Source organism: Perca flavescens, chromosome 2 (genome assembly GCF_004354835.1).
Source record: "Perca flavescens isolate YP-PL-M2 chromosome 2, PFLA_1.0, whole genome shotgun sequence".
Lineage (NCBI taxonomy): Eukaryota > Metazoa > Chordata > Actinopteri > Perciformes > Percidae > Perca > Perca flavescens.
This window is the reverse complement of record NC_041332.1, coordinates 26,103,863-26,126,733: the sequence shown is the minus strand read 5'-3', so window position 1 is coordinate 26,126,733 and position 22,871 is coordinate 26,103,863. Positions and strand designations below refer to the sequence as shown.

The 22,871-nt window shown below is 37.7% G+C and overlaps 1 protein-coding gene across 1 annotated transcript; it reads right to left on the bottom strand.

The window, feature by feature from the left end:
- Positions 1–969: 969 nt before the first annotated feature.
- Positions 970–20,430, bottom strand: usp53b (ubiquitin specific peptidase 53b). Its single transcript, XM_028589348.1, has 18 exons — positions 20,039–20,430; positions 18,348–18,529; positions 17,789–17,943; positions 16,953–17,045; positions 16,540–16,674; positions 15,718–15,831; positions 15,416–15,498; positions 14,614–14,623; positions 14,391–14,489; positions 13,114–13,260; positions 12,558–12,707; positions 12,293–12,461; positions 9,814–9,936; positions 8,626–9,346; positions 5,580–5,641; positions 4,071–4,149; positions 3,122–3,960; positions 970–2,438 (listed from the first exon to the last, which is right to left on the bottom strand). The coding sequence occupies exons 2-18, from the start codon at positions 18,433–18,435 to the stop codon at positions 2,362–2,364; spliced, it is 3,144 nt and encodes a 1,047-aa protein (XP_028445149.1). The 5' UTR covers positions 18,436–18,529; positions 20,039–20,430; the 3' UTR covers positions 970–2,361.
- Between the last annotated feature and the right edge of the window lie 2,441 nt (positions 20,431–22,871).

Below are 22,871 nucleotides of genomic sequence, written 5' to 3'. Positions count from 1 at the left end.
GCTTCTTTTTCCAAGCTTACACACAAGCAGACATGAAGGCATGCATGCACATTTGATAACCCAAGTAATTCTTTCAGTTTTTATACATTAAGGCTTTTTCAAACTGGGAAGGTGAGATGCACTTGCCACCTACACGTACCCAACAGATTTTCCTATTTTCTGCCCCTTACATTTGAAGAAGTCAAACCTTTGCCAATTGTAGCTGGATGCAGAGAGAGCAGTGAGTTTTGCCGCTGTTGTTGTAGCTTCTAAGTCTGAAAGGGCTTTTACGAATATTGTAGCTGGCACAAATCCCTCCCCCTGTCACTCCACTCCATTCCATTCCCCCACCCCCCATAACAAGGCCATAACACACACACACACACACACACACACACACACACACACACACACACACACACACACACACACACACACACACACACACACACACACACACACACACACACACACACACACACACACACACACACACACACACACACACACACACACACACACACACACACACTCTTTAGTGTCAGATGGCACAAACGCAACACACAAACAGCTAATTTTGTGACTAAATGTGTGCGGTTAGAATAGTTGAGAAATACCTTATAAAAGGTTATCGTGGATAGACAAAAATGCAAAGTCAAAAAATATGCATGAATGGCAGGACGTTTAGGAAAGGACTTGGCAATCTAGTGAGCACAAAAGAAAATTTACATTTTAAAATTTATCAACACTCAGATTTTTATGTGTACTCGGGAATGTTGGATATACAGAATACAAAGCTTTAAAAAATGCCAAAATCATCTTAACGTCAGTTTTAGTGAATGCATAGCATGTCTTGAAGTTGTTTTCCAGCGTATTGTTTGCATCATATGTTTATATTTACAGTGGATGCCTAACCAAAAGTATGTGTCATTGCATGAGCAAGAGAAGGAAACAACATTCAAGTGTTTCAAAAGTTTTCAAATCATCAAATAGTTACAATTTGCTATTTAATTAGTTGATTTTATTACAATTGAGTAAGATCCAATAGAATTTGTTTGTTATTATCATGCTCATGCTTATGCTGTACACACAGCTAGTAAGACTTTGTAAAGGCCACATGCAGGTTTCAGAACATTAGTCTTATGGACAAGAATAGCTGTTGTGTTTATGGTCAATATCAGATATGCATATTATTTATATTGGCATCATTATGAAAATACCTGCAAATACAGACCTGTTTAAAATTGTCTACTTTAAAAGGAAGACTGAAAAAATACAATTTGACATCACTGTGAATTACAAAAAAGGATTACAAGAACCAGCACAATCGAAGGCAGAATACACAAGGTGATATGGTCGTACAGTGTACAGTGACCTACTGATCAACATGAGGGCTGCCCCCTCTACAAAACGTCAGTCAACAAATTGTAGGATTTGTAGACTGCCAGAAACTGAACACAGTCTTGCAAAACCACATTTAAAAAAGATCTTTACATATTAATAAATAATGACAGAAGAATCTATGCCAACAGATTTTTTACAGTCAAAGAACATGACTCGTACGGGGCAGCCCTCAGTCATTCATTAACACATACATGTTGTAAAATAACTGATAAATGATAAGTTTAAAAGAAATCAGTAACTGAATATATGTAAGTGTTTCAATGTCCCTGGTGACCTAGAGCCCTCAATGTGCATAAAGTCGGTAAGCTGCCCAGATATTATCCTCTGACAGGTGTAAATTAGTAAACTACCTTAAACCTGTTGCTGATGACGCAAACTTTTAACCTGTAGTTTTTATTTTGTTGTGTAAAATGACATCGTATTCTGATAAAAATATCTTTAACATATCTTTTCACGACAACATGGTGTGATCCGTCATCACACTTCCTTCTTTCATCTCTATACGATTACTGTACAGACCACAGTATAATCAGTCTAATTCTGGCTCACCATAATCTCTCATGTCTTTAAATATATTGGTATATCTTTTATTCTGCAGCACTACTGCACAAATAAAAAAATAAACATTTTAAACTTAACAACTTAACAAGGTGATTAAAAAGAACAATAAAGACTCAAGAACCATTTGTGCAAACTGAAAACAGTCCAGATTTTGGTCAAAACTAAATCCTCTTGCAGCAATACAGTGGGACAATGGAAGACGGTACAGTATAAGTGATAGTTGATAATCCTTCAAACGACATGCGACAGCATTTGGAAAAAGGTTTTACTTTTCTGACAAGCTTGCATAAATAAATTCCACTTAATTTGGAGTAGTTGCGCTTTAGGACATATTTCCATTCTGTAAACTCTTTGGCATCCAGTTAGTACTCTACTGACTACTGTCCATCCATGTAAACAAACCTTACCAAGTAACACTCATAAAAAACCACGTTCATCCAGTCCTTTGGCTGTCACTGGGTTCCATTTTGCAGTGGGTTTATTGCTATTATGGCCTGTAAAGAAAACAAAAAAGAATAATCTTGTTTAAATTATTTTTTTTTGCCAAACAAAGAAAACAACTGAATACTGTCATTTTTGTCTGTCTGTCCTTTGATTTTTTTTTTCTCAACCGTTCTACTTCACACTTGGCGGGTGCATTGCTGAGGACCCGAGGAAGTGCAGTGTTGAGTGCAAGCTCTTGAGATCTATGGGACTATTTATTAGTAGTGCGTTATGTACACACTGTGTAGTGTATTGAGAGGGGACCCCTATTAACTGTTACACTGCCAAACGGCATGCTGGGTACAGCTCGCTCTCCATCGCTCGCTACAGTACATTCAAAAACAGATGAAGAAAGAGAATTTGGAGATGTTACATTGTAGCAAACTCAAACATTCCAAGCATCAGATGTAACTTTTGTAATAGACGCTTTTGTTCCCGGAAATAGCCTGGTCCCAAATAGCTAGCGGTTAGCAAAATGACGCGTATACTCTAGCATTGGTATATATCATTATATTGTGATTTTGATATATATGGTAAAACAGTAAATTGTCTTGAAGATAAATTGAGAAACTGTTGAATTCAAACTAACCAGACAGGAATCAAATCAAGGTACTTCATAACATTGATGCATAAATCATCAATCATCTAATGTTGCCATTCAATAGTCCTGTTGATTGATATTAGAGAGTCTTACTTGTTTCAGGTCTGGCTTTTGGCACATCTTGTGAGTGTGTGTCAGTGACGAGTGTGTGGCTGGTATCTCTGCGCTCAGTCACAACCACTGTCCGCGGCACTGTGGCAGAGAGGACAAGAGGCCTCTGGTTGTGGTACTTGAGACGGTATGTTTCCGTCATACAGTTATCCACAGTGAAGTATGTTGTCAGAGAAACCTCTTGAGCTGGCGCGGCCTGTTCCACTCTGCATCCAGTCGGTCTCTCCTCACTTTCACATGATGATGGGGTACTCCTCTCTGGGTCAGAGCCTGACTTGGAGCTTGCGTCTGAGAAAGTTCTGAGGCCTGAAATGTCAGGCTTCCTGTGAGGACTAACATAGGATGTGGAGGGAAGACGAGGACTCGTTGGCAAGGGGTCTTGAAGCATCCTCGGACGAAACACTGCGTGGCTCGTTTCACCCTGGTGAGGAGAGGTCCGCTGGGTCGGTCGAAGGTGAGGCGACCGTGTCGTTCCGAGCTGATGCTGATTGTTCAGTTGGAGAGGTTCCGCAGTCACATTGCTGGGAGGGTGGTATGGCAGGGTCATGCGTGAACAGTGGGATTCAGAGGCAACAGCCTCGCTGTTGCTGGAGCGGTATGCGTTTTCTCTGTCCTCGGAGTCAGAGAGAGCGAGATCGTCGGAGCTGTTCCATTCTGAGCTGCTGGTTTTTGTAATGTGCCTCAGGGCTGTACTTTCTCCAGTGTGCACCCTACAGTTTATCAGCTCCTGCTGCTCACTCTGCCTGTTATCTGAACCGGTGGAGTCCCTTTCTGAGGACACTGCTTTTCTGGAGGAATTAGAGGTGTACTTTGATTTCCGTCTATAAAAGAGAATGACGGAAATTAAAATTTGATTTATTGGAAATCCAATTTATGAGTCCATATATGTACATACGACAACAAGTTAGATATAGTTTATAATAAAGGGCACCTCGAACTTGGACTGCACTTTAGATGTGAATGTGAAACTTGGTCATGGTTCTTTCCCTGAGGTTTGGGTTGATGTTTACCTATAAAATATAAAACAAAAAGGGATCAAAACATAGTAACAGAAAAAGAAAAAAAGAAACTACAAAGCTGTAAAGCCGTCCTCCTTTGGAAAGGTTTATCTATTGTGGAGAGTAACTAGTTACATACTGTAATTGCAAAAGTTCAAAAGGTAATGTATTTTTATCTTCTGACACTACTCTTTAGAGTTAAATTTACCACGACAAAAATCAGAACATAGAAATCTTCAAAACTATGTCAGAAGATAAAAATCTCAAGGATATAACAAATGAGAAGACATTCGGCATACAACAAAATAGGAAGATGATAAGAGCGATTAATGACTTGTTTTCTCAGAATGTAGAGATTGAATTCAGCATCCTGTGAATTGAATCAGAATGATGCTAAATCACAGATTTATTTATTTTCCTAAGTATTCCGAGATTTCTTTCACTTACTCCTAATCTTCTTTCCAAATTATGAACCAGACATACATGCACACACTTACAATGAAGCAAAATGAATCAAAAGTGGAGACCAAGCAGAGACAAAATCATCTACACATCTATGAAACCGATGTCCTCTCAGGACACAAGGTGGCAGTATGTATCCCACTACACTTCCTTACAGCTGGATCAACCAGCCAGCACGAGCAGCGAGAGGCAGCGTGGTGCTGAATTCCTTCCCTTTAAAAATAGATGTCTTTTTTTTTTTTCTTTGCCGTTGCCCTGGAGAGGCCCATGCAAGGATAAAAGCTTTAGTTGTCTGTTGGAAACACTGGCTCTAGATGCATACGGCCTCGATAAAGTATCAAGTGCAGCACACTCAAAGTACTGCATGAGACAGAAAGATAGTTATGACAATGCCAGCAGCGCTGTCCAGCTGTGCTATCTGAATGAGCTTTGTGGGATTATCATCAGATTAATGCCTGTGCAGGGCTGACTGGGTGAAGAGGTTTAAGAAGCCAGTCCAAACTCAGAAATCAATCTTCAATTACTCTCACATTATCAACTCACACTTCATCTGTTATACTAACAGAAATACAGAAAAAAAAGAAAGTAATAACCTTTCTTATTCTTTGAAATTAATTTATGCAGGGTGTGCATTAAGGCAAAAAAACAACACATTTGCACAGACAGAAAACTGGTATATCTTATATTTACAAATCTGATCTGATCTGATTAAAATGACTAAATTCTTATTCTTCCTTGTAAATCGTTTTCTGGTAGTATTGCAGATAACATGTGAGATATAACCAACCCTGACATCTTCTTTTATGCTTAATTGTGTTTTAATTTTCACATCATGCTATTTTGTTTGGTGGTCTCATTCTATACTTTTTTGTATATTTGTTTTTGTCAAGGGTTAATTATTCATTTCCCATTTTGCCATAAATAAACTTATTACAGTACAAAGTACTCTAAGAGGAAGCCCTTACAATCTTGGAACTTACCGTTGTGTGAAGGTGAGGATGTTATACTTGATTTGGCATCGCCACCTTGTTGGTGCAGCTGACTGAAAATAAAAGACTAAAATTATTATTCATGTTTTTATGAATAGTTAAATAGTATTTTAAAAAACAGAGTCAGCAGAGCAACAATCAAACAAACCATTTTTCATGGTGTTCTGAGGCACCAAATAAAGCAAAGCACTTTGGTAAAAAAAAAATACTGGCAGAATGACAGAAACTATATATTCACTGTCTGCTGGGGTCCAACTGGATACAAAAAAAGGCCTTGTGTAGAGTCCTATGTATTGGTTTATACTGATTCAGTTTTTTGGTGACAGTAAGCCTTTAGACACTTCCATTAAATTTGAACTTTAATTTAGATATGTAATTATGTAATTCCTCCTACAGTCACCTTAAGTGCATTTTCTCCAGATAAGTGCAGACAAGGTAAACACATTACCAAGTATAAACAGCTGCAACTAAGTAATCACTTATAAATCCAAACTTGATGAAACCTCTGACATTTAGCATCAATTTATTATTACTACATCCTTCAGTTAAAGGAAAATTATACCATGGATACCGTTATAGCCTGCATTAGGGCTGCAACTATCGATTATTTTCATTGTCGATTAACCTGGCGATTTTTTTTTTTCGATTATTCGATGAGCTATTTGGTTTACACAATGTCAGAAAAAACTAAAAACTGACGATCAATGTTTTCCAAAGCTCAACATGACGTCCTCAAATGTCTTGTTTTGTCCACAACTTAAATATATTCTGTTTAGAGTCATAGAGGAGTCAAGAAACTAGAACACATTCATTAAAGAAGCTTGAATCAGATAATGTTTTACTTTTCTTTCTTAAAAAATGTACTCAATATTAATCAATTATTAAAATAGTTGGCAATTAATTTAATAGTTGACAACTAATTGATCAATCGTTGTGGCTACATAGTGACATTCAGTACATTTCCGGAAAACATTTGTAATAAGATATTGCAATTTACATGCCGTGTTTAATAACAATCTGTGTAGATCATATAAACTTGAAGTTTGCTTCAATAGCTTTCTTTTAGATGCATTGGGATTATATATAGCACAAGTTATTTTAAAGGTAATGTCTTGGGAACAACTGGTGTGTTCCTTCCAGTTTTAGCCTAGTTTCCAAGGAAATCAAAAGTATTTTCCGAGTGAGGATGCATATACACAGTAGCGTCATCAACCATAAAAAAGAAAACTGGTGGAAGAATGTAGTGAAGGAAGTGTACAGAGAAATGGTTGAGAAGCATGAGGTCTGTCTGTGGTCATTGTTTATTAGATAGAAACAGTTTAATTATTTTCACGTGTTTTCAACAAATTACTTAATGAGAATCAAACAAAAGAATGGGGTAATTTGTGGGACACAATTAAAATCTAAACTATTGCTAATATACATCTTACAAACCAATAAGATTTTCTTCCATGAATTAAAAGGGTGTTTTCTCAATTCTTAAGGAAATAGGCTGTTAAAGGATAGGTTTAGTTTTTCTTAAAACAATAGTCAGGTGCCCATTTGTACACTGAAACAGGTTGAGCTTCCTTAAATCACCAGCCATTAAAAGATCCATTTCTAATGTTCTTTCTAGGAGAACAAACTTCACAGTCTTTGTTCTGTACAAAAATGTATTGCATATGGATAATGAAGTTCATCTGAAGCTAATATGAGGCTTCAGTCATCCAAATTAGTCAAATCAAGTTGTTATCCTTAGAAGTTACAGTTTTTTTAGTACAAAATTCCCTTTATTTGTTACTATGCCTCCATGAAGTTCAACAGGGAATTTTGTACTAAAACACTTGATTGTTAATAGTTGATAATTAAAACTGTTGATTTGTCCAGCTCAGCCTGCTGAAGCCTTATATTATCTTCAGATGAATTAGAATGCATTCTAACACAAAACATTTTGTTTCTCATCACTTCCACTGAAAGTGCATCAAAAATTGATATTTTAATGGCCAGATTGAATAATTACAGCAAGCAAACCCAGGTTCAATGTTATGTTTTCGGCTCGGTTTGTTTGATTGTTTGTCAGCCCGATTTTCATGAAACTTAGTGGAAGGGTGTAGCATGGGCCAAGGAAGAACCCATTAAATTTGGAGCGGATCCGAATCAGGGGGCGGAATAATTTTTCACTTTCGTCAATGTTGCGAGATAGGGTGTTTGTGCTGCATTCATGTTGTGTCAGAATAAGAGCTGCAACGATCAGTCAACTAATCAATTAGTTGATCGGCAAAACATAATTGGCAACCATTTGGATAATCGATTCATCGTTAAAGTAATTGTTCAAGCAAAAATGGCAGAAAATGCTTTTTTAGCCTTTCAAATATGGAGATTTCTTGCTTTTCTCAGTTTAAAATCATATGAAACTAGGTTTTGGACTGACAGAACACGACATTTAAAGACATCACATTGGACTTTTTGAGAAAATGAGATGCACATTTTACACTTTTTTCTGACATTTTATAGACTGAACGATTGATTAATCTAGAAAATAATCTGTAGATTAATAGATAATGAAAATAATTGTTTGTTGCAGCTCCATTACCGATCATATTTCATGGCTCACCTGATCTCTTTCATTTGCTCTTTGTTGAAACAGCTATCAAAACTTAACTTGTTTAAACGCTCGGAGCAATAAAAAAACAACACATCTTTGTAGCATCCATGTTGCTTCCACATTATGACTTAAAGCTCATGAACACACCGAAGTTGGAAGAACAACTTCCCAACTTGGGAAATGGGACCATCCGAGGAGCACGTGAATTTGCCTTTGCAGAGATCTGCACTCTCCAAGTGCCATTCTAGTTGTTTATTGTTTAAAAGGCAAACTTGAAAAATCGTGAATCAATTATATTTACCATACTTGTAGTTCATTAAGGTACTCCAGTACTCACTTAGTTACAGCCGTACTAATTTGGTGATTTAGTTAATGTTCCCACTTCTTGAATCTAAAACCTCAATTTGTCCTTAATAAAAAATGCTCATTGAACAACACACAGTTGTTTCTTACCTTTGCAACTGTGCCTCCGGTGTTAAGCTCTGGTCTTTAACAACAAAGCCATCAACGCCAGGCGAGTCGGGATTGGTGGAGCCACTGCTGAGTCTATCGCTGCTCTCATAGCCAGACTCTGTCCTTTGGATGGTCCAGGTATCACTACGCAGCAGTGTCTTGGGGCCACCCTTAAGTCTGCTGCCCCTCTGTTGGCTGGCCCTGCTCTCTGACTCCACAGAGCTGTGGCTCTCAGTCTCATGCCGCTGCTCATCCTCATAAATTGTCATTAAACACTTCTGCTTCCGATCTTCTCTGGTTCGTACGTATTCCCGGTCTCGGCTTTGTTCAGTGTGCACTCTTTCCTGGGATGAAGGCTTACTGTGCCGCGGGCTGTCGTGTTGCTGTTGACGGCGCTGCTCCAGTTCATTCAGCACAGTGTCCACATTTAACACCTCCCGAATGGGTCTCCAAGTGGACTTAGATTTATTGCGGCTGCCTTCACTTCCACCTTTTTCCCACTGCTCCTGGCAGTTATCCTGATCATAGCCACTTAGGGAAGTGTTGTTCCTGCGGCTGTGCCCACCACCCTGCATACCGAAGGATTGTCCACGTGGCTCCTGAGATCCTCTGCTTGAATGGTTTGATGACTTCTCAGTGCGTGGAAAGCTTTTTAATTTTTGGTCCACAGAAGGCCTCGGTGCATTCTTTGGAGGAGATGACGATCTTGCATGTGCCATCTCTAGAGAAAGTGGACACGGATTATTGATCAACATGCTCTGATGTATAGCAGTTATCTACACTAGCTTGCCCCTGTATTAGATTAGATTCAACTTTATTGTCAACTTTTAAGTACAAAGACAACAAAATGCAGTTCGCATCTAACCAGAAGTGGGAAAAAAAGCAGAAAAGTGCAATGTGATATACGAAGTATAGACAGGTGGTGCATAGGCAGGACAAGAAATATATTGCAGTTATAAGAGCAGAATAAATATGGCTATGTAATATGGACAATGTATGAACAACATGTACAGAGATGTGCAATGTAGTAGCAATGACATAATAGTAGTAAGAATAATATATATATATATATATATATATATATATATATATATATATATATATATATATATATATATATATATATATATATATATATATATATATATATATATATATATCTTTGCCTCTCTATTATCAGTGCCATACCTTTGTGTTGTGATGGGTCCATTTTCCGATGACCTCGATCCTTTTTTGATATTTCACTTGGCCTCTGCAAATTCTCCATGACAGGTTCCTGGAATTTTTTAGGACTGCTAAGGTGATGTTTCACTAAAAAAAAAAAAATATTGAAATGACAGATGAGTGGCTGCTCATGGATGTTTTTTAACTTGTGATTTATTTTTTTGGCTCTTACTTTAAATAACCATTTCTGAATGTTGATGTCAATGAAGCAAATACGGTTAAAAAAAAACGGTTATTTGGCTCTGAATTCCTTTTGCCTTCATAAATCATCATGGGGTATGAACGACCAATTAGGGTATGACACAACAGCTTGCTATACTTTCACACATTTACCACAGGTGTTAGAGCATATCTAATATCAGACACATTCACACTGTGTTGTGCCCTGAAGGTATTAGCTTAAGCTAACAGGGTCGGCTACCCAGCCAGGTCATTTTTGATCATGTTTTTGTCATTCATTACAAATTTGAATGCTTTTGCAATGTGGCTTTCTCACCTTGCATATTTGCTGCAAACAGGGCAAGAGCCAAAACAAAAAAATGTCTTACCAAAGAACAGATGCTAGTGCATAATTAACAATGTTAAAATACACAACTGCTGCCACATTTGCCAACATGTAGTGTTTTTTCTTTGCCTCTGTAGCATGCAGGTCACTGTGAGAAACATCAATTGCGAACATCTGCCTTCAAATCAGCACATTCACCCAACAGCTGCACTGTTTCACATTTATTTCTAAACCCCTCCTTTCTGCATGATAGCAACTGTTGCCTCCTTTATCTTTGTGATTCTATTTAATCAGTCCTGCACTTGAAGAAGATGCTTCATATTTTTGTGAAGACCTAGAGTAAAACACAATATAACATACAGTAACAGTGTAATAAATAGCCTCTCTGAAACATGGATATTACAATAGCAGTGAGTTGCAGCAGTGAGTAAACTGCTGTAGTATTATGGACGTCCAGATTTGTTAATGTAGCCTAATGCTGACATTTATGTAGTTCCTCTGAAAATGGATACTAGATTTAAATTGACTACACCTTCCACAACTCCCAAGTAATTTACCAGTACACACTTCATCGTGTAGATTGAAGTTATACATGAAGTTATACAGAGACTCTCAGGCTTAGTAATGCAAGTACACACTGCAGGGCAGTTGTCTTTGTTAATTGAAGTTGTAAGAGTGGATAAGACAAACTACCACCATATTGTACTGCAGGGCAAAACACAGTACTTCAGTAACCTCAATATAAACTAATTTAATAAAAGAGATAACAGTAAATAACACATACAAAACGTATAATAATAAAACACTGAGCCATATCTCACTCTAACAAACAAAAAGAAAATCAATCACTTACTCTTATTTTCATAAAAACAATAATCAGGTCCCATGCCAGTGTAAAAGTGTCTGGGCACCACACTAAAGCACAACAATCCATCTAAACGGGCAAGACGCCATTGCCAAAAAAACAAGCAGATAAATTAATGGAGGCAAACATCGGAAATGTCTAGGGGAGGAGTGAGTACCGTAGAGCAGGAGTGTGCTTGGCCACAAAAGCAGGGATTAGGGAGGGAGGCGTGGGTGGTAATCTGTGTGCAACAGAGGCATCATCCTCATGTCAAGTTCAAGCCAGCACACAGGGCAGGACAATCTTTCTGCCTGCGGTTTAACAGCACTCTCTCAACCCCAATGCAAACCATAACTGTAATTTGCAATAAAAGAACTAAAAGAACATTTTTATATAAATATAAGGCAAATGTGCACATTCGTGAGTGTGTGAGTGGTGTACAGTTGCATCCATACATCATTGTATAGGGTACATACCTTTACAAAGTTGACTTGTGTGTTTATAATACTATGATAATGAAGTGAAAGTAAAATTATACATTAAATGTGCATAAATGTTCATATCAGCATTTTAATTATTTATGTGATCATCTTGGGGTATGTGACCAAGCCATCATTATAATTACATTATGGTAGTTATTGTATGATACCATGGTCTGGGACACACTTGTTTCTGATTGTAGAATGCATGTGAAAAATGTTGTATTACCTGTAGCAATGGTATGCAACATTTTGATTTGATTAACATGTAGTCCAAAGCGTTCAAAAAACAGTAGTGAGAGATTAATTTACTTTTTTTGGCAACTGACTTTGGCCTAAGTAGGATAATCCATGACAAGGTTTGTTTAGTAAGCAGTAATGCATGACAAATTGTCCTGATATAAGAAAATAAAGAACTGTTACTAAAAGAGAAGAGCTGCGTTTATCGGTCACATTGCTTGATGGGGTTTGAAGGGTTGTGAAGCCTCTATATCTGAATAATGATACACCGGTAATACTGTATTTATTTTTCAAAAATGTCTATATACACACATTTTTTATAGTCTGTCAGAAGTGCAAGGATTAGGTGTGCTAATAACTGGAGGATTATCCTACCTGCCGCGTCACCATTTATTTGAGCTTTGTACCGCGGACACATAGTGGTTTGTCTCGGTGCATCCTCATTAGACACTGGAGATCCCTCAGGATTGGTGTAAAATAAAAGAAGTGGCTGGAAATGTCCCCTGATACATTTAGAGGCAACATCTTTCCATTTTGATCCAATCTGGGGAAAAAGCAAAGTGTTATATAAAAGAGCATGTAACACACTATAACACTTTTGAACAGGGATAAAGCAGATTGATAGCATAGAGTTGCTAACCTCCTTTACAGTAGCATCATCAAAAAACATCCATTTTGAAGATTTGGTGTGATAGGCAAAGGCTGAGTAATGTTTACTTGAAAAACAGATCATCCCCACCAGATGAAGCTCACTCCGTTTGGCATTTTCATCCGTGACACGGTTGAAAAGCTGAAATAGAGCAAATTGAGATCAACGTTTGATCTCCACATATTGGTTTTTGGCAGATGCTAAATCCTGTGAGAATATAATCTATGTGTGTGTTTTTGATACTCTGTTGAAGTGTTGTGTGTGTGTGTGTGTGTGTGTGTGTGTGTGTGTGTGTGTGTGTGTGTGTGTGTGTGTGTGTGTGTTTATAAAGATTGCAGCACACTGACCTTCATCATTACTAGTTTATGAACACAAATCATACAATAGCTGACAGCTGTGATCATTGCAATTTTGTACATGAGTAAATGTCATTTTTAGCACAAAACTGACAAAAATATCTCTATAATACATTTAAATGTCTACAGAATAGTGACGCAGATAAACACATTTCTATTTGTCATCTGGTAAAGTTTGCTTCAGCTCTTACCCCACACAGGTTCAAACTTGGGCCAAGTGAGCGAATGACATCGTCCGTGAGATCAGACTGCTCAGCATCCCATACAAATCCAATAGTGACAATCTCTGGACAGTTCATGAGCACACGGCGGATCTTGATACTTTGACCACAGTTGCTCTGCAAAATAATAATAATATCAGCATACATGCAAGCAAAACATTAAGTCCTAATTATACTTTGAAATGTAATAGTATACAAGAACTTTCTCCAAGCAGTTTCTCTAAAGGGTCTGTATATACATTTTGGGAAACAAAATGAGCATTTCAATGTGTGTTCGAGACAGAGGTAGGTTGCTGTTTTTAGCCTACTTGTAGCTTAGCAAAAAGACTGGAAGCAGGGGGAAACAGCTAGCCAATGTTACAACAATTTTAGTATCGGTTTTTTTGACAAACTGCATGTCTGAATTTAAGATGTGTAGGAATACAAAGTGAGACATCTCAAGGAGCAGTTAGTTCAAGCATTTCTATTTCGGTTTCATTACAAACAACAGCTTGGCCCAGTTAAGTCTAAATTGGCAGCTTTTATAACTCTGAACAAAACCCTGCATATTGTTGGATGTTTGGGGGATAAGTTTGATACCTAACTATACGATACAGTAATATTAGTAAAGTTTACACACAAAAAAGTGCTACACAAAATGAATAATAAATCAAAGATACGGGAATAAAATGAACAAGACAGAAACCAGTCGACTGGAGACAAGACAAAAATCTAAAATGTGCAGCGAGTAAAAGTGAAATTGATCTTTGTTTTTAAATGTCAGCACTAAATAAATGAGCAAATTTCCCCAATTGTCAAAGTAGTAGGTTGTAGATTTGTCTCTGCCTCTCGCTTTCTCTCTGATGCCCACTGAAGAGGAAGACACTGGTAGCAAATACAGATGGGACAAAAACAGTGGTTATACCCCCTTACTGCTATTTATATCCTAACACTAGTCTGGCACCGTCTCCTTCAGGCCGCTTCAAGTGCAGAGTCACAGCATAAAGCACAGAGTGTACTCTGCAGGGCTGCAATAACCATATTTTTGTCCATGTTACAGTAGCATGCTAACTGTTCAGCTGAACGGCTAAATTGTTCATTAATAGCTGCCTGTAACAAATTACCATTTACTTTAATTATGGTTGAATTCAGACGGATGTTTTGACAAAACAGCAACACAGGGAAAGATATTGAGCCACTAGTTCAAGATGTCTGATTTGTTAAGAAAAACATCACATTAAAATGAACAATGATGGTAAGTCACATACCGGGCAGCTTCGGAGGTCACCTGTGTTGTTTGCTGCCTGCAGCAGTTCTCCAAACATGTCTGACCTGAGTCGCTCGTTCTTCCCCAACATGCGATCAACCTGTTTTTTTTTTTTCCATAGAACAAAATGTATTTTATTTTTAAACACACTGTACACTGGCAGGGAGAGGGATTAATAAAATGCAGTTTCTCTCCCTGACCACTCATAAGAAAACAGCTCATACCTTAGGAACACTATGACGGAAAATGTTTGACTTTGACTTTTTCAAAACAGTAACCGGCCCATGTCTAATTGGGTTTACGACATGCAGTTACAGACTGAAACTGTTTAGTAATCAATAAGAAATGTTTTAAATTGGGACATACTGTACACTCCCTGACCACTTTATTAGGTACACCTATACAATCAAATGCAATCCAATACAAAATATCTGCCACAAATTCTACCTCGAGGAAGATTATAATGTTCAGTTTTTGTTGATGCTGTCACAGAGGTGTAAATTACCGATGTCATAGTTAGTGGCACTGTTGAACTGGACAGCATTATATTGAAATGTGTTTCTAGTATTCCTCCCCCTTTTTTGTAAACAAGGCAAGACATTAGAAAACGTAACCTCAATATAATGTCAATTAGACACCACTGCAAACTATAACCTCAATAATAACAAATGTATACTATACTCTTCGCTTGCATAAAGTAGTTTGAGGAAGAATTGTGCACTTGTTGCACAAAAGAGAAAAGAATCTTTGTATTTAAACTTAAAATTATGAGGGAAAAAAACAATAATTTGGCAAGGTCAGCCCTTGGGGAAATTAAATGGTATATCTGGTGATATTAATCAACACTGGGTGTTTAGGTGTTACTGCTCAAGGACAGGAAGAATATTGATTTAAGATGCTTAAAATTGCAATCAAATAATTTTCTAGTAACATTATTTAATACTTTGACACTTAAAACGGGATTAGCACTCTAGACGGATTTTTGTATCCCATTTTTTAAGCCATGGCAGTAAATCAAGCACTCACCATAAATTAGTTGTTGAGACATAATGTACGAATTCTGTGAATGGGTGTGGGTCTGAAGATGCACCACAGCAGCGACACACAAACTGCAAAAGAAAAACTGTAAGTTATTTTACAGATTACATTTTATGTTTACAGTTTACAATTAGAACAGCTGTGGAAGTCTTTATTTATTTCATATTTTTATTATTAATACTCTACTTAGTGATTGTCCACATGTACTTCAAATCAATCAACATATTATTGTTATTGTTTTTTTAGCAGATAAAATGACAAACAGTAAACAAAAAAGAAAACTTAGTTACCTGCTCATAAAGCATCATTGCAAACTTCTGATGGGTGATGCAAGATTTGGATGAACAAGCATCAGTCGCAGTGTCTGAAACTATGTGTAAATGAATTCGCTCCAGGATGTTCTCCTAATATATAAGAAATAAGAGCAGACACAGTCCAAATATTGAATCCATGCAAACACACATGCTACACAGCAGTACTACTGCACAGTGTCAGTGAAGTCAGACTGAACTACTTTTTTTACCCATGAGTTGAATATACACAACATGACAACAACTATACGAATAAGTGGATTTCAGATGATCTAGGCACTACACAAAGATCAAGCAAACAAAACTCAGTCTAAGGGCGGATGTAATCAACTAAATCTAATATACATAAAAATTAAATTAAATTAAATATGCCTGGGTCTGTCCGAGGTTCCTCACCACCCGAGGTTTCTCACTAAAAGGGAGTTTTTCCTCGCCACTTGCTCTTGGGGGAATTACTGGAATTGTTGGGTCTTTGTAAATTATAGAGTGTGGTCTAGAGCTATTCTATCTGTAAAGTGCCTTGAGATAACTCTTCTTATGATTTGATACTATAAATAATAGTTATGAATAATGAATTGAAATATTCTAAAAAGTAAGAGGCCAAAATGCATCATTTACATACGGTAGATATAACCGGTGATTACACAGGGCCAAGGCATTTTGTCAGTGGCCTCTGCTTCTTTTTACCTTCAGTGTCACAGAGAAGGAAGTACCATAACATTATTTAGTATGCAGTTACTGGAAATGTCTTCCACTGGATGTTACTTTGATTAAAAGCCAAAAGGCACAGTGTCAACGTACAAAGCACTCAGCAGCATCATCCATCAAGCCAAGTTGGAAGCGTTGCTCATCCTTAAAAGTTTCAGCGAGGGCGTTACGCAGGCTGTCGGAGGGGAGCACACGCTCTCTGCTCTGCTGAAACTGGCTAAAGATGCTCTGAAAAAGAAAAACAATGATTACTTACTGTCCTGAAAATGAACAGCATTTGGAGAACTACATTTTTGACTTCATAATCTCAGAGAATAGTTTTTTTTCGTGTAAATTTACAACTTTTTTCATGGAATATTACCTCCCTTCCCCGGCGCCGTCATTTAAACAAAAACAATCTAAACCTACAATGGCCCTAAAATGCCGTCACAGAAATGATGACTAATGAAATAGAAATATTTAACAAAAAATGCCAGGTTTAGCTCAAAGTGCAGAAACATAGAAACCTTTAAAGCACAGAAGATGCAGGCATCGCCGAGACAGAAGTGACCTGAGAGCTGTCTCAAACTTCTCCTGAAGATATCCAGCTGCCAAAGCACCTGTAAAGTTTAACAGCAAAAAACATCAAAATACTGACATGCACAGAAACCAATTTCAGAAGCTCAAATTGAAGAGAAAGAGAATTTTTGATATTACCACTGAATTAAATGCCTTGGTGTTATATAAAAGAGTTGCTCGTACTGCCAAACCCACTGAAAGTTTACACTCAACTCATCAGCTTTTCTCAGCGTTTAGTCATTTTCAGCTCATTATTTTGGTTTGCTGGTCCACCAACCACGCATAAAAAAAACAGGTCCAGCTCACAAACGTCATTGAGACAGTGCCAGTAAAATAGTGAAAAAAGGAAATCCAGCTAAAGAAGCTAGAGGCAGATATTTTATTCATTAGTTGACAGACCAAACTATTAAAAAAAAAAACACAAGTGAATGTTGGCCGGTGGCAAAAAAGGATTCTACCCATATTTCTGTTTGTTCTGACTAAGTAAAGTGAGGATAATGTTTCCTAAAATGTTTGCCAAAAGAATGAGATTGCAGAAGCTTGCAGAGTTTGTTTTAGGGTCTACTTCTGCTCTCTAGTGGTCACACATCGCTTTATACGGCTATACATTGTAGTGTTTTAAAATTAAGTTTGCAAGAGGAGAGTGCAGAAATGTTTGAAGGAGAATTTGTTGTTTTCTTTGTTTGAGCACTGCGACCGTTTTGTCATTATTTCAGTGGAGTGAAGTAATTTAATTGAAGTATTTTTTTCAGCAATTTGGAGCTGGTAGAAAATGGCTCGTCACCTGAACAGCACTGTTTAGGAAGCAGCTATTTTGCCCGGGCTCATTCAGCAGGCCTTTGGTGAGCGCGAGAGACATCATGCTCCCAGGCTGGTAGGATTTCTTCAGGCCTCCTCCAGGTTTTTTAAACATCTTCACCCATGCCATGGAGTTAGAGCCTGCAACTCATTAAAAAAAATATCTAACATGTACTGTATCTTATGTGTGGTGTTTCACTAAGAGGGTGCTTGTCTGTGTCTTTGCAAACTCATTATATAATATATCACAATAGGTTATGGGTTGTGGATGTTACCCACTCAAAACATTCTGGACTGGAGCCATGTCCCATGTCCCATGTATCGAATACTTGCCCTGCTGTCTAAACATGTTAAATCCTTCAGTGCATTTCCCCATTAATGTCTACAATAGTAATGATTTAAAATGTGATTATCATTGCATGGCACTATGGAGGCATAATAAGCAACCCTGGATACAAATTTGGTTTATCTTTGACACAGTTTTCATTACATCACTAATCCAAATGACTGATTTGGTCGGTTGCCAGATGAATCATGTCATCTACCTTCTCCAGAGTTGGGGGGAGACTTGCTGGACATGCTGGGAGGTGGGAGCTGGTGCACTGGTCTGGCCACGGGCTCCATCCATTTCATCCCCACGCACCTCCGGAGCGGTTAGTTGAAAGCATCATCAGGATCAGCCACAGGGCAGCCTCATACTGGACATTGAACATCAACTGGGCAATATCTGAGGACAGGTGGGAAGGAAGAGATAAACCAGAAACATATTTACACGGTTGAGTCCACAGTGCAGCAAGCGAGGCAGAAGAGCAGAATTGCCACTGTTGAAAGTAGTGCAGTAATTGTTTCCTGCAGCCTAACATAAACAGGCAAGTCCAGTGCAAGGCCTGCTGAATATAGAAAAAAGTTTATTCCAACAAAACCATGGAATGTAAAAACTATTGTATCTCTTTACTTATTTAAAAATATATTAAGAACTGAAGTTTTGAGCTGTGTACCACCTCTGTGACCGGCAGCCTTCACAATCTGCCTTGTGACCACCACACCGGCTGATGCAACAACATGGCAACATTTTTAACTATTATTCATATTTTTACACGTGCTTATAAGACAACCCGATTAACCTTTGGTCCATGACTGCATTCTAATTAAACTAATAAGACTTATAGATCAGGGTTAGGAGTTAGGGTTCAGATGCATTTAGGTCTGTTTTTACTGTACAGTATTTGTACTTGACCGTCCCATTGCTTCATCATTGATACACAGCATTTAAAAATAGAGAAGTAGAATAATAATGCAAGGGACAAAATTACTTTATTTTATGCAATCATGCATTTTATTTTATAAAATTATATCATATAGCATTTATATTCAAATATAATCTAAAATGGTGCTGTATTGCTTAAATTCTAATTTCCTAGGATAGTGAGCAGTTTGGCTTTGCTCTGTAACACTTATGGATATGATAATGTGCCATCACAATAAATAGCTGCATTAGGGAGCTAATAATCAACATAAACTACACATTGTCTTACTTGAAATTTGATTACATGAAACTTTAAGCTAAAATATTGTGAAACCTGTTAGAACTGTGAGCACCAAGGTCCCACACCTCTGGTTTGTTTACATTTGTAATGTTTACGGGGGAGTAAATCTGTATTTCCAATGACGATAAGACGAGTAAGACACACTGTGATTTTTCAACGGGATGTCAAACTTTTACAGGCATATCTTATGTTTTATTTTGTTATAGGCTTATTTGTAACCTATAATGTATATTAAAAAAAACTGATTATAGTACATGCATTTAAATCATTTTTGGGTCATAAAATGACCTCATAATTATTCCAACGTTTTTACATCATGTAAATTAATCTTTAAAGCTGAAATGTGGTGCCAGTGCCCACGTGTTTGTGCACCAGCCTCTCTGACAACATGTGATGCCCGTATAGGCCTGTACGGTCTGACATACGCGCCCATCTTTGCAGTACGGTTCATAAAGATGACATAAATCCTTTACCTAACCGGGTTCCGATGACCATCCTGAGCTTTCCTGTTATAATAACAAAAACAAACCCTAAAGCTTCGATGAGCGCGCTCTTACAGCAGCGGACACGCTGCCAGCGTTGCACCAGCCTTTACAGTGAACTGTATATGAGAACGGTCAGCGACAGTAGCACAAATATGCCGCAACTTGCATTCAGGCATTGCCAAAACAAATGCTCTGCCGACTCACCTTAAAGGGAAGCGGATACTTGATTGCCTCCAGTGAAGGCGCAGGGCGGTCCAACTGTCAACGCGCAAATCCCAACACTTCTCCCCGAATCCTCCAAACAACACGGGCTAGAAAACACTGCAGATATGTCCAGACGCATGTAGCGCACTATCTGTCATAGTGCAGTATTGCCAATCCCTCCGACACACAGGCGGCAGCCAGAGCCACACAAACCCGGGCAGAACAGTGCTATTTCGGTGAAAAATCGTCCCTGTTTTTCTGTACAAACGGGGCCAGTGATTGCCTGTGCCAGAATGTCCGACGCGGATTAGTGATGTTTTGAGACTTGAGAGGTCAAACTCCGCCCCTAGTGTGGCCTCCAGTGCACTGCTGCTGTATTGCAATCTCCAATCCCTGCATGGCAAACTGTGTTAGCGGAAGGTCAGACTTCCAACTTGTCGTGATGATGATGAGAGAAGACATCACATGACTGCACTGGTTTCATAACCATGCAGCACTGTGGGGACTAAACCCTGACTGTGTGTGTTTTTTGAAATGCTCTTATACTTAAATGTCAACGGAATATGGCTTTACATTTTGATTTGAAGTGAAATACTGAAATGCGTAAATATGCCAGAATTGCCATAACAAGCAGAAGTTATCCTGCTTTCATCCTCTTTCTTATCATTGTAACAGTGGTGCAAATAACGAATAATGACAAGCCTTATTTTTTATTATAAAAATATAAATATTCTAATTATACTCTTTCTGTCTCTGTGACTCTGGAGTAAACATGGAAATAAAAAACTCGGAATGTAGACAGTAGACGACTGATGGTGCATTCAAGCCACAGTCAGCAAAAAATGACATGCATTGACTGGAGTATCTGTTTTTTTACACTTAAATTGAAGTGGGTCCGTCCAAAATGATGTTTGGGCACTTAGATTTATTATACAGCACACCAAAAAATAAATAAATCCAAAAGATTAGTAATCTGATGGCGCAGTGACCCTAACACAGTGTTTACCATCCTTATGCCACATGCCAAGTGTTCATCACTTGCTGCTTTTCTTACTTCCTTTAAATACAGTTTGCATAGTGTGTGTGTGTGTGAGAGAGAGAGTCTACAGCATGTGGGCCAGTCTGTAAAAAATAGCGTAAATCACTATTTTATGAGTTGTTACACTGAGAAGTTCTCACAGGCACATCTTCTATTTCAGCGATACACTGTGACTGTAGAAAGTTCTAATAAGGCTTTACTATTATTTTAATACAGGTCCTGCTATATTCAGTGCTATACTGTATACTGAAGAGATACGGGGAAAGTGTGGACCATGTGCAGTCTATGGGATGGTACAGTCTAACTGTATATAGCTTTTCTCTGATCATATCTTGGCTCCAGCAATAGCACTGAAGCCTCCCTTGAGACAGATGCAGTGTTTTTGGTATTATTTATTTTAAGCTTCATATTTCACCCTCTGAATGTTTCACAGCTGAGCTCTGTTCAGATGAGCTGTCAAACTCTACTGTTCTTTAGTTTATTTTTGGAGTCAGTTTTTTTTGTATGTGTTTTGTTCTTTTTTTTCAGTTTCCAGAATATAGTAGTTCAGCCAAAAGTGACTTTAATAGAGTCCCAGCAACTATAAATCAGTGGCTACAAGGACAGATAGACTTTATCAAGTAGTTTTAGTTCAGTTAGTTCTATTATTATCAGGTATTTAGACTTTTATCACAGAAAAACTGCCTCCAATTGACAGTACACCTTCTGTATAAAACAGGATTTACATGTTGAGGTCTGTGTTAGATATACTGGTCGCTATACACATACTCTACCATGAAAATAACCCTGCTACATGTATTGCTGTGATACAAGTTATGGTAAAACCTTGTCAACCTCCTAGACTTTCTCACAGTTCTCAAACAATTTAGTAGCTCATTATTTTTGGGAGTGAGTGAGAAACATTCAAAAAATGCACAGCTACTGTATTAATTCATTTAAAATGATACAATGGACATTTCTTATCATGACAGAAATGAAACAGCTGAAATAGTCAAATCCCTTTTGCACATCTGACTCACAAACCATTCAGTGTGAATGGAAATTTAAATTCTTTGGATTGCTGAGGTTTTGGAGAAATGATAGTCATGCAGTTAGTAAGTTGCTCATGAGTTCCCACTGATCAGAATCACAGTGAGCTTAACACCAAAATGTCACTCACAGACGTTGCACTCATACACAGTATTTTGCACTCACACATTCATTGTATTTTGCAGGTTGTGTTGCTGTAAACTTACACGTTTTAATGCATCTGTGACAAGAAACAATACAGAACAATCATTTAAATTTTTTCTTTAGTGTTATTCCCCTCACTGTCTATATCGATTTTGTATTGATCTGTGGGGTATGTGTTTATTGCTTGTACAGTTATGAAATGCAAAATTTCCGAGTCCATGATTATGCTGTGTTTTTCATTAATCAGCTCAATGCCATCTCAGGTCAAAGTCCAGGTTTCTCAGTCTTCCTCCCAGATTGATGTGACCTCTGATAGTCCCTCAAGATAAAATGTTTCCTACTTGCAATGTGAAATAATTTCTTCTTCTTCAGCAGTCAACAATAAATCAGAGTTATAAAAGAGAGCTCTCTCTGTTGTTTTATTTCTACAAATCCATATATATCGATTTACATTTATTCTGCATATTCAACATTTGCTTGCTTTTTTTTGTTTAGAGTTATTTAGATTGGATCTTTATATATGATGATAAATCAATAGCAATGCACATCATACGTTTATTTGTTCCAGTTGTGTTTCATTAATAAATAAGTTTTAAGCATTCTTTATTTACATTACATATT

Bases quoted from the DNA above. Each gene is read 5' to 3' on its own strand.
- usp53b (XM_028589348.1), bottom strand. From the start codon at position 18,435: ATGAAATGGATGGAGCCCGTGGCCAGACCAGTGCACCAGCTCCCACCT. The intron at 17,046-17,788 runs GTGACGAGCCAT...TAAACTTTACAG, and splicing joins TCCTAAACAGTGCTGTTCAG to GTGCTTTGGCAGCTGGATAT. The intron at 5,642-8,625 runs GTAAGAAACAAC...TTTTATTTTCAG, and splicing joins CCGGAGGCACAGTTGCAAAG to TCAGCTGCACCAACAAGGTG.